Source organism: Hydra vulgaris, chromosome 02 (genome assembly GCF_038396675.1).
Source record: "Hydra vulgaris chromosome 02, alternate assembly HydraT2T_AEP".
Lineage (NCBI taxonomy): Eukaryota > Metazoa > Cnidaria > Hydrozoa > Anthoathecata > Hydridae > Hydra > Hydra vulgaris.
Window position 1 is genome coordinate 62,292,501 of NC_088921.1, and position 16,206 is coordinate 62,308,706.

Here is a 16,206-nt window from a genome sequence, read left to right on the forward strand (position 1 = left end):
TGGATCTATTTCTAAAATCCCAATTCTCAAGAAGTTTTCACCATGGCATTTTCACAGTTATGCAATCACGTAGTTATACCAATAACGGCAATTTTATTTTAAGTTTTACACAATTAATAAATCAGAATTTTATATGTTATTTTTCTATTAGTTTTTAGTAATAATTAATTTTCAATAATTTTTAGAATTATTATAAAAATTTAATTTTGCAAACTTTATTTGGAGAATGGGATTTTTTCACCTTAAAATAAGGAATTTTAATTTGATAAGCTTTTAGGAATACCACATTCGACTGCCAAAGGGCTAGTTTACACCGTGACTATTTATAAAGGAGGCAGAGACGCCTTCTGCTGTGGTTTATACTGATGAATGAAATTGAATAAACAGTTAATGAAAATTGTCTTGGAAGAGCTCAGGGTTAGTTTACCATGGGAGTTACTCTATGCAAATATCTTATTGCAGAGATAGAAAAAGAAATAATAACTAAAACTTCTGCGTTGACAAGTTCAAAAAAGGAGCAGAAGGGCTTGAAAACTAAGCAGAAAGACTTAGTATACACAAGAAAAATGTAAGACAATAAGTCAAGAATGAGCAAGTACAAAATATTGGAAAGTGGTCCCATGAGACACCAGATGATAAATGTGGAGTGTCTAGAAAAAGAGTTAGAACTAATTCCTTTCCTACACACCACACATTTATCAGCTTGTGAAGCAAAAAAGACAAGAGTAAGTTATACAGAAGCCAAGTTTAAAGATTTTTATCAATATCTACCAGCAATTTTAATTAATTTCAAAGAACAGAGAGAAAATGGTCATCTGATGGATGCATGACTCTATAAGAAAAGAAGCAACAAGCTTTAGTTAAGAAAAGAAGATTGTTTATGTCAGAGAAACAACCTTATGAGAAATGTCTAGACAACTATGTATAGACAACTTACAGCAATTCAGAAGTCACAACACAAAAATATTTAAGTAAAAAGAAATAATAATATAGTAATATCTTTAACTACAAGACAAAAGATTTACAAGAACCAAATTTTTTTAGTTTTGCTGTCTGAAATACTTTAAATAAGAAGTATTTCAGACAGCAACTCTGTGAAATTCTTATTCTTAAAATAAGAAAAGAAAATTCCGTTTCTGCAAAGATTAGACAATTGATGATTTTGCAAAAGTACTTTAGAGTGACAAAAAATGAAAAATTTACATTCACCAAAGCAACAAAAAGAAGATGTTTCTTAAGTGCATAACATCAGACTCTGTCATGGTTTGGCTGTCATGGTTTCTATAGTTTTAGAGTCTAACAATAGTTGAAATTGATATTACAATAAAAAAAAGTGGAACATAAATGTATTCTTAAGGGCAATAAAGCGTGTACACGAAATAATTGTGAAAGTAGAAAAACAACTAAAAAAAAGCACTCCTCAATTTTTATTTCGAACCAAGTAATAATTTTAATACAATAATATAAGAAGATCAAACATTGAAAAAAAAAAATCAATTATTCCTGTGGGAATCTAATAAAATTTCAAGCTTTTGCTTTAGTGGTACCCATAAGCTTGCACACAGAATAAGAATCGAAACTATTTGATGCTTTCTTAAATGATATTTTAATATTTTTTATGTTTCTGCAAAGCTTTTTTGTTTTTTTCATTTTTGTTATAATAATAACCCAGTACTTTTCAATAACTCTCAATTCTGGGCAGTTTGGAGGATTTTCTGTTTTAGGTACAAATTTCACATTATTCTTTTTATACCATTCCATAGCTAGTTTACAACAATGAATTGAAGCTAAATCAGGCCAGAACACAGGTCTATTATCGTATGATTTAATGTGAGGTAAAAGGCGTTTTTGTAAACATTCTTTAACTAACTTTAACATGTTTTGTGTATTTAAATTTCTTATCTCCTTTTCCTCTATATTTGGCAATATAATAGCAGCACCAGGAATATACAGTTTTATACAGTTTATTTAGCAAAAAAAAAAAAGAAGATTATTTACCTTCAGCTAACATAGTTGAAATAACTCTAGCTGTTTCCATTAATACAGCTGTTCCACTTGATGGATCACCTCCACCAAAAACCCATGCATCTCTATGGTTACCAACAAGAACAATGCGATCTAAACAGATTTAATGAACTATTTAAAAAAAAAAATACTTTGATTCTATAAAAAAATTGAAAAAAAAAAACAACTAAAAAAGTAGAAAAGTTAAACTAAAAAATAAAACAATAAAAAATATACATACATATATATATATATATATATATATATATATATATATATATATATATATATATATATATATATATATATATATATATATATATATATAATATAAAACTGTCTTAACCTGGCTCAATATCTCCTTTAATTGTTGCAACAACATTATATATAGGTCGAACTTCTTTAGGATTATTAACAATTAATCGTATAGTTCTAAGGGAAAAAAAGTTATGGAATAACAACTAAGTATTAAGATTTTTTTTTTACAATATAACAACTATAATCAACTAATAATAAATTACAGAAGAGCTACACAAATTAAAAAGAAAAAAAGTCTGTAATAAAGTTATTCCTAATAATTAGGAAACTTCAAAGGTAAAAATAATTACTTTAGGTTTCTGTATAAGTTTAGCAATTCATGTTTATTAGTGCTTTTAATTATTCAGTAAAGTACTCAAGATTAATTTCTTGATGTCAAAAAACGAGTGGCACACCTGACTTTAAAACCTCTTCAAATTTATTCTTTTATAACTAATCTTGATACGGAACATTAATTATTGATGCGGAACATTAATTATTGATGCGGAACATTAATTATTGATAAGGTACTTTTGTTATTGAGATCTTTCCAGCTGGATTTCATATTCGATTTTTTACATTCATTTATTCATTCTTGTGTACTATTTATATCTTTATATTTTTTCTGCATCTATGAGCATACACTGCATAATGGTATGATACCATATGTATGAAATTATATACATACAGAGGCTTCACTTTCACTTCAGTTTTATTATGCAATCTCTGGCAAGTTAGAAGAAAGGTTTCGTAGTTTAATTATGCAATCTCTCCCAATCAAATGTGATTGTTCTACCAATTGATGGCTATTTTTTTAATTTTTTTTAATGTTTTTTTTTTCAATAGAACATGATAAAACAAATATGGTTGAATGTTGACTTCTGAAATTTAATACAATATAACTATTATACAATATTTTTTTTTTAGAAAAATGCAATGTTGATTAAAAACTTCAAAAATAGTAATACTGATAAACACATTTGTTTCTTTAGTTAACAAAAAAAAAAAAAAAAAAAAAAAAATAAGAAAAAAATAATTTGTTTTGTTTACTTTTTAAAAAGGGTCAAACATCATGACCGTTGATAACATGCTCGGTCCCCTTGGTATTATGAAAATAAATAAATAAAAAATAAAAAAATTTTATCAAAGTTTCAGAAGAAATATTGATTTCAATTAAATTGTATACAAAATAACATTTTCTAACAAAAACTGATTTAGTCGTTTTTTATGGCGTTTTATAGGAGTATTTTTTTTCAAATAGTTTTTAATAAAGATTGTGAAGCTTGAAATCTTGTACATTTATATAAGTATATGTTTATTCAATAAAAATTTATATAAAAATATGTTTAATCAATAAACATTTATATAAATAATTTGTAAAATAAACATAATTAAATGATCAATCTATGATACACTGTATATAAATTGTAATACATTGTAAAATTTACATAAATATGTATGTTAAACCTATGCACTCTTCACGTATTCTTAAATGTCATTGAACACAAGGACTATGATTTCAATTTGAATTTTAAAGCCAAGGGTGTTAAATGACAAAATATTATACAAAAGCCTAGCTGATTCATTTCTTTAACTGATCCAGTATGGATACCTGCGTTCAACAGTTATACAAAAAACACAACTCACAAAAATGTCACAAAATGCCAAGAATCATAAAATTTGTATAGCACAGCTGAAACAAGAGCTAAAATCTCCAACTACCATTGAAAGGAATGGTTTTTGTTAACAATGATATAAATATAATCATAGCGAAGTGTTAGCATTCAGAGTATTAGCCAAACACCCTGGCATTTCCAATAGCAAAACTATACAGAAGACTATCATTCAAATTCATTCATTTTGATGAATTGAATGTTTTACTAAATATCAAAATTACATTTTTGAGTTCAATGAAAATATTTAGAGTTAGAATTTAAAATAATATTTTTTGAATTCATCTTCAGAATTCACAGCTCTAATCTCTAGCTAAATTGTCACAATCTTGTGGAGCTTGTTTTGTTGATAAAGGAAAAATTTTAAATTTTAAAAAAATCTGCTCTTTTAAAAGAGCAGCAGAAGACTTTACACTTTGTCTTTTTTGTTCAATATTTCAATTTCATCTAGAAACAAACTTTTATCAGAAGGTTTTTTAAAACACTAATACACTTACAACAAGGGTGCAATCAACCACTAATTGATTCGGAAGTTAACAAGGCTGCAATCAACCACTAAATAATTCAGAAGTTAAACAAAAGAGAGAGTTAAGGATAAAATATTAGTCCAAAGTTAGTGATCATGTGAATATTAGAGAGAACCAATATGTGATTATTGAGTCTTGAAATCAAAGGATAATAGCTATAAACACTGAGATCCGAAGATGAAACAACCAAAATTATATTACTCTCACGAAAAACAAATAAGTCTGGTAAATTCTAACTCCTTAAAGAGGTAAATTCAATGGTTGAAAAGTTACTTCAAAGATCACAAATATTTGTAAAAGATAAATTGAAACAATTTAGTGATAATGTTGGTTTTTTTTTTGTTTAATAAGTTTAGGTACTTTATTCATGTTTTAAATTAATAACTTTATTATTAAATTATTTTATTCATGTTTTATTCATGTTTTAAATTAATAACTTTATTATTAAATTATTTTATTCATGTTTTATTCATGTTTTAAATTAATAACTTTATTATTAAATTATTTTATTCATGTTTTATTCATGTTTTAAATTAATAACTTTATTATTAAATTATCAATTTTATTATTAAATTATTAATTTTATTATTAAATAATTTTAAAAAAATTTTCTCTTTACTATTATATATCTTTATTATTAAATTACTAATTAATTTACTAAATTAGTAACTTTATAATATTAATAACATTATTCAATCATAAATAATGCATGACATTCTAAATAATAAGCTATGGAGTTGCCTTACTCCTTCTAACAAACCTAAAGTCATAATAAAAGACTCCTTATATGGTCACAAAAATGCATACAAAAACTCCTTATGTGGCTACAAAAAAGCATAATAAAAGACTCCTAATGTGACCACAAAAAAACATAATAAAAAATTCCTTATGTGGCCACAAAAATGTTAAAAGCACTAACAAGAGACTAACTTTCACTGCTAAATATGGCATTGCTAATATTTTGCTATTACTCTGTTAATACTCTACTATTTCAGCAGCATCTCAGAGAGCTACCACCATCTGAAAACTTTAGTGAGACTCAAAACCATAAAACTGAGTTTTAAAATCCTTACTATTTACCTTATTAGAAAATAGCAGACAAGAGTTGCATAGTCATCACCAAGGAGACACAAAAAATCCAGTGAAGAAGATCCAGTACTCGTCATCCTTGGCAGGAAACAATGTAACGCAGATTTATATCTGTATAAACTGTACCTAAGCCTTTCTATAAGATAAAGATTTTGCTTAGAAGGCCTTCTGCAAGACAGTAGCTGAGTACAGTTAATATTTTCCCAGAATAACATAAAAGAGATAATACACAAATGAGAATTTTTCTCTAGTCAGTAAAAACTATGAATGAAATATTAAAAAGAGGCAGATAATATTAATCTGCTTCAGACTAATACTAATATGCTACAAACTTACAACTGCTTTTAGAGTATTTTATCTGTACCATTCTAAATAGAAACCTCATGTGGATCAAACTATTACATTTAACCTTTCTCAACCCTTAAACTGCAAATTTGCAAATCTTGATGAACAAATTTGTAATTAGTAGAATCGGATAAACACATCAAACAGCAAATAAAAACAAGTTTAGTGCAATACTACCAGATTCTAACTCTGTGACTCTCTACCAGGATATAACTTTATCTGTGACTCTCACTTACTAAGCAAGCTTTTTACCACTGGGACATTACCACACATATCCTTTACAATGACAGTAAAAACAACGAAATGCTAAATATCTTACTACATTAAAATTTAAAACCATTACAATTCAACCCATTTTAGTTAGTGAACATATGATTAATAACTCCTTTTTTTCTAAACTTTTTAAAAATTGGATGATAAAATTTTTTCAATATAACCAACTAATAAAAATAATTTCATAGAGATTGATGAACAATATAAGTTAATTACCTTGGTGTTTTTGAAATGATTCTGTATGTTATGTTTAATCCTCCATCCCATTCAGGTTCATAAACATCACCATCCATGAATCTAACAGTATATAGCATTACATTATATATATATATATATATATATATATATATATATATATATATATATATATATATATATATATATATATATATATATATATATATATATATATATATATATATATATATATATATATATATATATATATATATATATATATATATATATATGTATATATATATATATATACATATATATATATATACATATATATATGTATACATACATATATATATGTATCTATATATATATATATATATATATATATATATATATATATATATATATATATATATATATATACATATATATATATATATATATATATATATATATATATATATATATATATATATATATATATACATATATATATATATATATATATATATACATACATATATATATATATATACTTTTTATTATTTAAACTTAAATTATGTTATTATATTAACTTAAATTGCCAGTTTAGATGAGCACTCTGATGTCACACTAAAATAGCCTGCTGCTGGAAGCTTCAGTACATACATCGACTGAAAAAGTGGAGTGCTGCCTGACTTGCAGTGGAGTGCTGCTACATCGACTGAGGATTTGGGATGGGGCAGCAATCTTATCTTTCATTATTCTTCCTTTTTTTTCTTCTTTTTCTGAAAACGCTGTATGCTATAAAGATATGCAAAACTAGTGAGCAAATGCTTATCTAAACCAGCTATAGAAGATACATATATATACCATAAAATTGCCAAAGTTCAGTCACCATGTAACTTCGGTCATTTAAATATAGCATATATATATATATATATATATATATATATATATATATATATATATATATATATATATATATATATATGTATAAATATATATATATATATATGTATACATATATATATATGCTATATATATATATATATATATATATATATATATATATATATATATATATATATATATATATATATATATATATATATGTATATATATATATATATATATATATGTATATGTATATATGTATATATATATAGCAAGCAATTTAATATCGAACAATATGAAGGAAAAAGAAGCCAAGCAAAACATATATATATATATATATATATATATATATATATATATATATATAATATGTGAACATGATTCAATCAAGTGGACACAAATTTAGATACCAAGCTGAATTTACTAAAAGTGCTTCTAGATGAAATTATCAACCCGCAAACACATAGAATGAATTACCAAATAAAATAATCAATTCTCATACAGTGGTGGCACAAAGTCATGACCACAGTTGAAAAACAAGAGAATTTTATTCATTTATGTCACAATATAAAATAAAACAGCACCACATTGAAATAAAAATGACTCTGCATTGTCAGTAATAAGCGCCACTAATAAAACATAAGAAATTCTGACTAAAAGACTAGTATTTTGAGTGTCCTCCATGCGCATTGAGCATGGCCTGTACTCGTCTTGGCATAGATTGTACCAGCTTTTGGATGGTGTCAACAGGGATTGCTAGCCATGCAGCTTGTAAATGTTGCCACAAATCATCCATATTGCTGGGTTTGGTTTTCTCTACCTTTCTGAAAAGCTCCTCCCACAAATTTTCAATGGGGTTCAGGTCAGGACTTTGTGGAGGCCATTCAATAGCATTGGTACGCGCAGGTTTGAGATATTCCATTACTTTCTTAGCTTTGTGGCAAGGAGCATTGTCCTGTTGAAAGAAAAATGGTTTGTTTTTGCCAAACAGTTTTTTTGCTGATGGTTTCATTTGTGTTTTTTTTTAATATTTCCAAATATTTATCCTGGTTTACCGTGCCCGTACAACAATATAAATGACCTACACCTGATCCTGACATGCAACCCCATACTATAAGAGAGCCTCCTCCATGCTTTACTGTGGGAGCAACACACAGAGGACTAAATTGTTCACCAACTCTTCTCCTCACATTTTAGCTCCACAGAAAACAGCAAAGGTACTTTCATCACTCCATAATACTTTATTCCATTGTGGGACAGCCCAGGTTTTGTGCATCTTCGCGAATGCTCTTCTTTTCGCAATGTTATCAGGTCGCAATAAAGGATTCTTCGCAGCAATTCTCCCATTTAAACGAGCTTGCTGCAGGCATTTTCTAACTGTCCTTGCTACCAGATGAACTTCATGGTTTTTCCCTATCTAGCTTGCAAGATCTGAAGCCGTGGCGAAACGATTGGACAAACTTGCCCAAACCAAAAGCCGCTCCTGCTTTGCGGTAGTTTTACAAGGTTGTCTAACACACTTTAAGTCTGCTACTGTACCGGTGTCTTTCTCTTTTCTGGCTGTTCTAATAAAAGCTGACAGTCCAATTTTCATTTACTTAGCAATATCTCCGTAAGAAATGCCTTGTTTAATCATAACAATGATCTTCAGTCGTTGCTCAGTTGATAGCTTCTGATACATGGCATACACAATGTTCTGCAAAATTATAATACAAAAATAATAAAATGTTTGTTTAATGAAAGAAAACATGATTTCATTCATTATTTAACAACAACAAATGTTTAGAAACACAATAAAACTTAAAAAGTTCCCAAAAAAACAATGCTAGAAAAATCTTAAACTTACCAAACTAATATCAACAATTTCTGATCAAATCAACACAGAACAGTAATTAACAAAAATTATAGTAATTATAATAACAAAAATAATGATATTTGGTTGCTAATAACGCGCCACATCGGTAACTAGATATCTAGTAAGGTTTCCAAATAAAAATTGCTACAAAAATTAGTTATTATTGCCTAAGTACACTTTTAGAGAGATCAAAATATGCGTGTGGTCATGACTTGTGCCACCACTGTAGGTTAAACCAGTATTAACAAAAGAATGATAAATAAAGCAGTTTATTTTTGTAAATACCTGTTTCAGTGTGTTAATCACACTATACAGCTGTAGCTTTATTACTAAACAAAATTAAACTAATATTCAATCCCATTCAACTCTGATGATATTAATTGTGTAACTTATGAATATAACCATGGGTATTTATAAAAAACAAAAATTATTCAAAAATACTTGACTATTTAATTAAAATAAATATTGTAAATGCAGTTATGAAAATGGACCACTCAATATTTATAGCAAAAAACCATTTTTTTTTTACAGCATAGTCCAGGTATTTATTACAAGGAAAGGTTTTAATTCAAAAAATTACATACATTATTATAAAAAAATAAAAAAGTCCTGGTATAAAACATGTTTTAGTACTTTGTACCAGCTCTGTAAACTTTTAAAACAGCTTTTATTTATTGCAACATTAAAGCAAAAAGAAACTCACAGTATATCGACTCACAATATATCGAAATTATTTTATGATACCACACTTTCATTGTAGCATTTCTCAGATCTGCTAATAAAATTGGGTTCTGTTTAAAAACTTCTGCTTTTAATTTTATACAATGGGGTTTCAATGGGGTTATAACTGAATGAATTCCTGAGCCATGGGGGTAAAACAATGTTCAATGAAAACCAAGTAAACACATTGTTCTTCAAAATTTCCATACACTTTGCAGAACTTTAAAAAAAATGCATGGTTTTAATGCAGCACAGTACAATCAAAGTTTAAAGTCATTGGCAAGGCTTCTTCAAACTGTGTGCTCGCTAATACTCCCACTAGGAAACCGTTGAGTAAGTATTTGTGAGCTTGAAATTTGTATATACATCACATAACAAACATTGTATTGTGTCAATCTTTAGAATGATTATCTTATTCTTCTTCAAGATTTTTCTGGGCCATTATAACAGTTGCCTTAAATATTTTAAATTGCAGCAATCACTCGTTCAGACTTGCTGTCATCCATTAAAAGTTGTACTTGTGCACAATTGGCAAGTGATGTTTTTTAAAAGATAAAAAAAATTCAAAATAATATTTTAAAATATTCAAAGATAAAAACTCTAAGATAATAATGATTGAAACATAGTTTTGATGCATATTGAGCACATAAGCTATTTTCCTACCGGTGTTAACTATACAACCACTTGTGCAACACATGGATATTTAGTGTGTTGCCAGCATGCAAGTTTTGCATTTATATGTAATCTATAAAAATTGTGAGTGGTCAGACCTTTTGGACAGTAACTTTATGTATGTTTCATGTTATAGACTTTTTTGTTATACAAGTTTTTAAAAGATAAAACTAATTCAAAAAATTTTTTATTTTAGGTGCCCAGAGAAGTCCTTACAGCCTTACCACAGGGCACAGCGGAAGAGCATTAGAAAGGAAGTTCATGGCGCTTTCCTTACCGATATTATAAAACTTGCAAGCGCACTAACCGCTATGCTACTGCTGCTCTTTTTTAAAAACAATCAGATTAATTATAAATTAAAAATAATTAAACAAAATTATAAAATTCAATTTTTCAAATAAAATTACTAATAAAAAAGTTTACCTAATATTAAATTTAGGTACAACTATTCACACACACAAAAAAATGTGTTAGAAAGTAAAACAAATCATGTTTCATCAATTAATCAGTAAATTAGTAAATAAACTTAAAGTATTAAATATGTACTTTAATGTCTAGAAAACAAAGTAGACAAATACTTTAATGCCTTAAAAACAAAGTAAAAATATTTCAATTAGTGACATAGTAGCAAGAATTAAATGCTATGGAAACATAAAAAGATTAATGGAAACACAATTAAATCATTTATTCATAATTTGACTAGATAGTTACTGATTACTGCTCAATGAAACAATTTGTATAATCTATGGAAATGGAATGAGCTGCAAATATGTAGAATATATATGACTAAAAAAAATCATAAAATTTTATATCATTTGTGGTAAAACTTACTGATTTTTTAAAATATTTGTATGTTGATATCTTATTGCCAGATACTGAAAGTAAAAAACCAATTCGAAGACAAAAAATTTACAGAAATAATGTGTAGATACTGTGCTGTTATATACTTATATATCATTTTGTAAATATTCCATTATTTATATCATACTTATAATTATGTGCTTCAAAATTTGTAATTTGTTATTAAGTTTTTATTTAAAAAAAAAAAAGGTCCTTTTTTTTTTTTAAATAAAACTTAATAACAAATGGAAGAAAAATGAGGGAGCCAGTGCCCCCCCCCCCTCCTTCATCCCCTGGTGTGGTCAGCCCTGCATTTTGACATAAATATGTTAAATAATTCCAGGGAAACTTAACAATAGAGACTTAAGACTTAATAAGACTTAAATGTAAACTTAATAACAATATTTAAAGTTAGTAAAATAATTGTTCAGTTATCCAGTGCAAATAATAAAATATTATTTATACCTGATTTGGTGTATGTATTAACTAAATCAGTAAATGGTAAATGATTTTAAACACAAACTTTTAAGGAGCATTTGAAATCATAAGAAAAAATGCAGACAAGAAATGCTTAGAAGATTTAAATATAATTGGAATTTAATAATTATAACAGATATTGAGTTAAAACATACCTAATGATTTAGAATAACTTCCCTAACTAAGATCTCAACTGAAACACTTCAACTGAGTTACAGGTGGGGAAGTAAATTGGTAAAAAATAAACAACTAGTAACTGAAAATAGTATCATACTTTTGATACTATTTTTTCATATGTCTCAAAATCAGCAAGTCAGTCCCACATTCTGTGGTATCTATGTAACTGAGTATCTAAATTTGAGAATGTTAAAATTGTTACAACAAACCAGGTAGTTACAATCAATTTTGCAATTAAAGCAATTGCAGTGGCAATTGATGAGCAGATAAGTTGAAAACAGCTAAAATCTTAAAAAAACTTTGGAAATAATATATATATAATATATATATATATATATATATATATATATATATATATATATATATATATATATATATATATATATATATATATAACAATATAAAACAAAGATATAAACACAATTGATGTTTACATTTTTTTTAACAAAAAGTTAATATTTCAAGAACCAATAAATCTGATAAAATGATTCTCAATTTAATATTTAAGTTGCAGTCAGCCGGTGTGAGTGCTTTATTGCGGTGTTGATTGGCTCTAGTGTGATATTTAAGATGATTAAAACATCAGTTAGCTTTATGTTTAAAAATTGGTGCTTCATTATATTTTTAATAATTATCATTTCTACTTTCTTGGAAAGATTTATTCTCAAAAATAACTTAATAGAAAAAAAGAAGTTGTTAATAACCTCTGACTAACACTTTAATGGAGTATAAAAAAGCTATAATGCTATGCTATAAACAAGCAAAAAGACAGAACACATTTACAGCAACTTGAGGCTTTGCTGAAAAGTAATAATTTATTCCAAAATAACCAAAACTCCAATTTTATTAGTGCTACTTCTATTTAAAATTTGCTTTTAACTGTTAATAACTCATATTATTCAAAAGACTAGGTTTGAAACCTGATAATATCAAGCATTGCAGCAGGTAAAAAAAGAGTTTAAAGTCTTTTTTTTTTTTTTTTTTTTTGGTGAAACTGTAACCAAATAGGATATAATGTTTGAAATTATCAAGTCTTAGACTAAGTAGAGTGGCTATCAATAAAAAAAGTCCCTACATTCATTGAGCCTATATTCAAGTAGTTGGGTTCCATTTATTTAAATATAATCACATAAATCTGCTATGCTAAATCAGTTGCTGATTGGGCAAAAGAACAAAAAGTATCACTTGTAACAAAACAAAAAAAAAAAATGATTCCAGCAAAAATGTCAGAAGCTTAACCTATAGAAGAATTATGGAGGATTTTTAAATGAGAAAGATACTGAACAACTGATAATATTTACCAACTAAAAACCAAGGTTGGGCATAGTTTGAGAAAAATTAAAAAAGCCATATAACAATTAGCTTCAACGGCACACAAAAAACAAGATCAAATATGTTATTTTAGAGTTGTAAACTGTTGACTCCCTTTTAATAAGTCTTTATTAGCAAAGACTAGAAGTTTTTATAACTATCACAAAAAAGAAAAAAAGAACATATTATGGTTTGTAATTATATCAACACTTTTATTTAATGGTAATCTGGTAAATAATAAAATTTGGGTGAACCAGTAAATTAGAAATAATTATACAAAATTAAAATATCATAATACAGAGATGCAATGTAGTGCAATTTTTATAAAATGCAATCTAGTGCAATTTTTAAATAACTTCTTATGAAGATTTGTTTACCAAAACTCTCATCTACTTATTGAGAGCTAATTTTGGTGCAAAACAATCTAGCTCTTCAAAATTTTATTTTATTTTTGATAGTAATGATGATGACGATGATCAGAGGCAATTTATAGAAAGAAAAGTGTGTGGGTATTTTTTTGGGTAATTTTAGAAACCTGGTAAAAATTTGAACAATAATTAAAATTTACAAGCAAACTGGTAAACTAAAAATAGCTTGAAAAAGAATGTAAAAAAAAAAAAGAAATTATATTTAATACTAAATATTTTTCTATAAATATGAAAAACGAATATATATAAATATATATACATATATATATATATATATATATATATATATATATATATATATATATATATATATATATATATATATTTATATATATATATATATGTATATATATATATATATATATATATATATATATATATATATACATTATATATAAATATATATATATATATATATATACATATATATATATATATATATATATATATATATATATATATATATATATATATATATATATATATATATATATATATATATATTATATAAATAGATAGTTTCAAAACACAATTTCAAACTATTAAAGATTTTATAAAACCAATTTTTTTGAAAATGGTTTGTTGTAAAAAGCTCAACATAAAGTTATTTTTTAAAAGTGTACTGTAATGAAAATAACAGTGACACTCTGATGATTATAAAAAATCTGTGCTATTATTAAATAAAATATAGCTTCAATATTATAAAAAATTATGCAATAGATGAACAATAAATAAATAAATTATTCAAATTTTACAAAATAAATAAATACCCTAAAATTTGTTCTGCATCATGAAAGCTAATAGGTTGAACTGGAATCTTGGTAAAGTAAGTAACATCCGAAATTCTTATTCGATGCATTCCCTCTACAAAAATGAATGTATATTTATTTAAATTTATTGTTAAAATATACTTTAATAATATATATAAATATACTAATATGCGTTGCATACGTCTAAATATATACTTATGTAATGTATATTACATATATAAATATGTAATATACATTACATACATCTATCACCGTGATTGGTTGAATTTTGGACGATTTTAAACTGAGTTTTCTCAAAACCCGCTTAATTGTAATGATTATTTTTATAATGATGCTTACATAATTAGTTTTTCTGTTATTTGGTTTAGTTTTTTTACTTCTCAATAGTTTTTGCAATGTTAAGTAAAAATTCTGAAAATCAAAATACATTTTTGAAATTTTACATAGTAAATCCATTGTTCTCATATTCCATGATTTCAAAAGTATGTCAAGTTCCAAAATCAATTGTTGGAATTGTTATAAAACGTTATAAGGAAAACAAAACTGTAAAAAGAAAATTGTGAAGTGGAGGAAAATAAAGATATATATCTAAAAAATATATATCAAATAATCGACTTTATTCATCAAAATCTGACTCACAATAAGATTTAGCTACAAATTATAAATGCAGTAAAAGAAAAATCTGAAAGCTTATTACAAGAAAAAAGTCCCAAATATGTCATTTAATGAAAAAATCAAAGCAATTGGACAAGCTAAAAATTTTCTTAAATTAATTAAGAAAAAAAATTTAGGCATTTTTGAAGACGATGAAACTTACTGTAAAAAAGATCACTCTATGCTTTCAGGTAATACTATTATTAGTCAAAATTTATAAAGCTTCTGACCAATTTAAGTACATTCGAGTTGAAAAATTCGCTCCCAAGTTACTGGTATGGCAGGGTATTAGTAATTGTGGCTTTAAAAGTTCTCTTTTAATAACGAATCAATCTTTCACATAAAAAAGATATGGGACTGAATGCTTGAAAAAACAACTTCTTCCTCTAATTAAAAAGCATGAACAACCAACTTTATTTTGGCCAAATCTGGCATCGATTTACTATTCCAAAAAAGTAATGCAATGGTAAAAGAAAAATTGAGTCAATTTTGTTCCAAAGAATGCTAATCCACCAAACTGTCCTGATCAGCGAGTCATTGAATCTTACTGGGCAATTGTGAAGGGAATATTGAGGCAAAGAGGCAAATGTGTAAATAGTGTTTAAAATTTCTGAGTATTATGGATCAATGCTACAAAAAAATTGATGCAAAGTAAAAATGGAGGTGATAGTGGGTACTTTACAAAAAATTAAACTACTTGCACGTCGTAAAGTTAAGGCATAATTCATTTTTGTTGAAATAAAAACTAATTATGTAAACATCATTATAAAAAAAATATATAATAAAATTGATTTAGTGGTTTTTGAAAAAACATAATTTAAAATCATCCAAATTTTAACTGATCATGGTGATAAATATATACTTTTCTATTAGAAGTTTTTTATATTAGAAATATATCAGTAAAGTATATTATATCAAATAAAAATAAAACTTTTTATATGTAAAGTGAATAAATTTTACAAAAAGAATGTTGAATATTTTACTGAAGAACAGAAAATAAGGAATAAGTAAAAAGTAAATAAAACATTAATATTATAG

At 25.9% G+C, this 16,206-nt stretch overlaps 1 protein-coding gene across 1 annotated transcript in view; it reads right to left on the reverse strand.

Annotated features, from left to right (window-relative positions):
* The window catches only part of LOC101240094 (N-acetylated-alpha-linked acidic dipeptidase 2), a 51,340-nt gene that overhangs the window by 13,113 nt on the left and 22,021 nt on the right, over nucleotides 1–16,206 (reverse strand). Inside the window, exons 5-8 of the mRNA XM_065791639.1 lie at nucleotides 14,515–14,608; nucleotides 6,425–6,505; nucleotides 2,351–2,436; nucleotides 1,999–2,118 (exon numbers count right to left, since the gene is read on the reverse strand). Coding sequence (XP_065647711.1) covers nucleotides 1,999–2,118; nucleotides 2,351–2,436; nucleotides 6,425–6,505; nucleotides 14,515–14,608 — 381 coding nt within the window. The remainder of the gene's footprint in view (nucleotides 1–1,998; nucleotides 2,119–2,350; nucleotides 2,437–6,424; nucleotides 6,506–14,514; nucleotides 14,609–16,206) is intronic.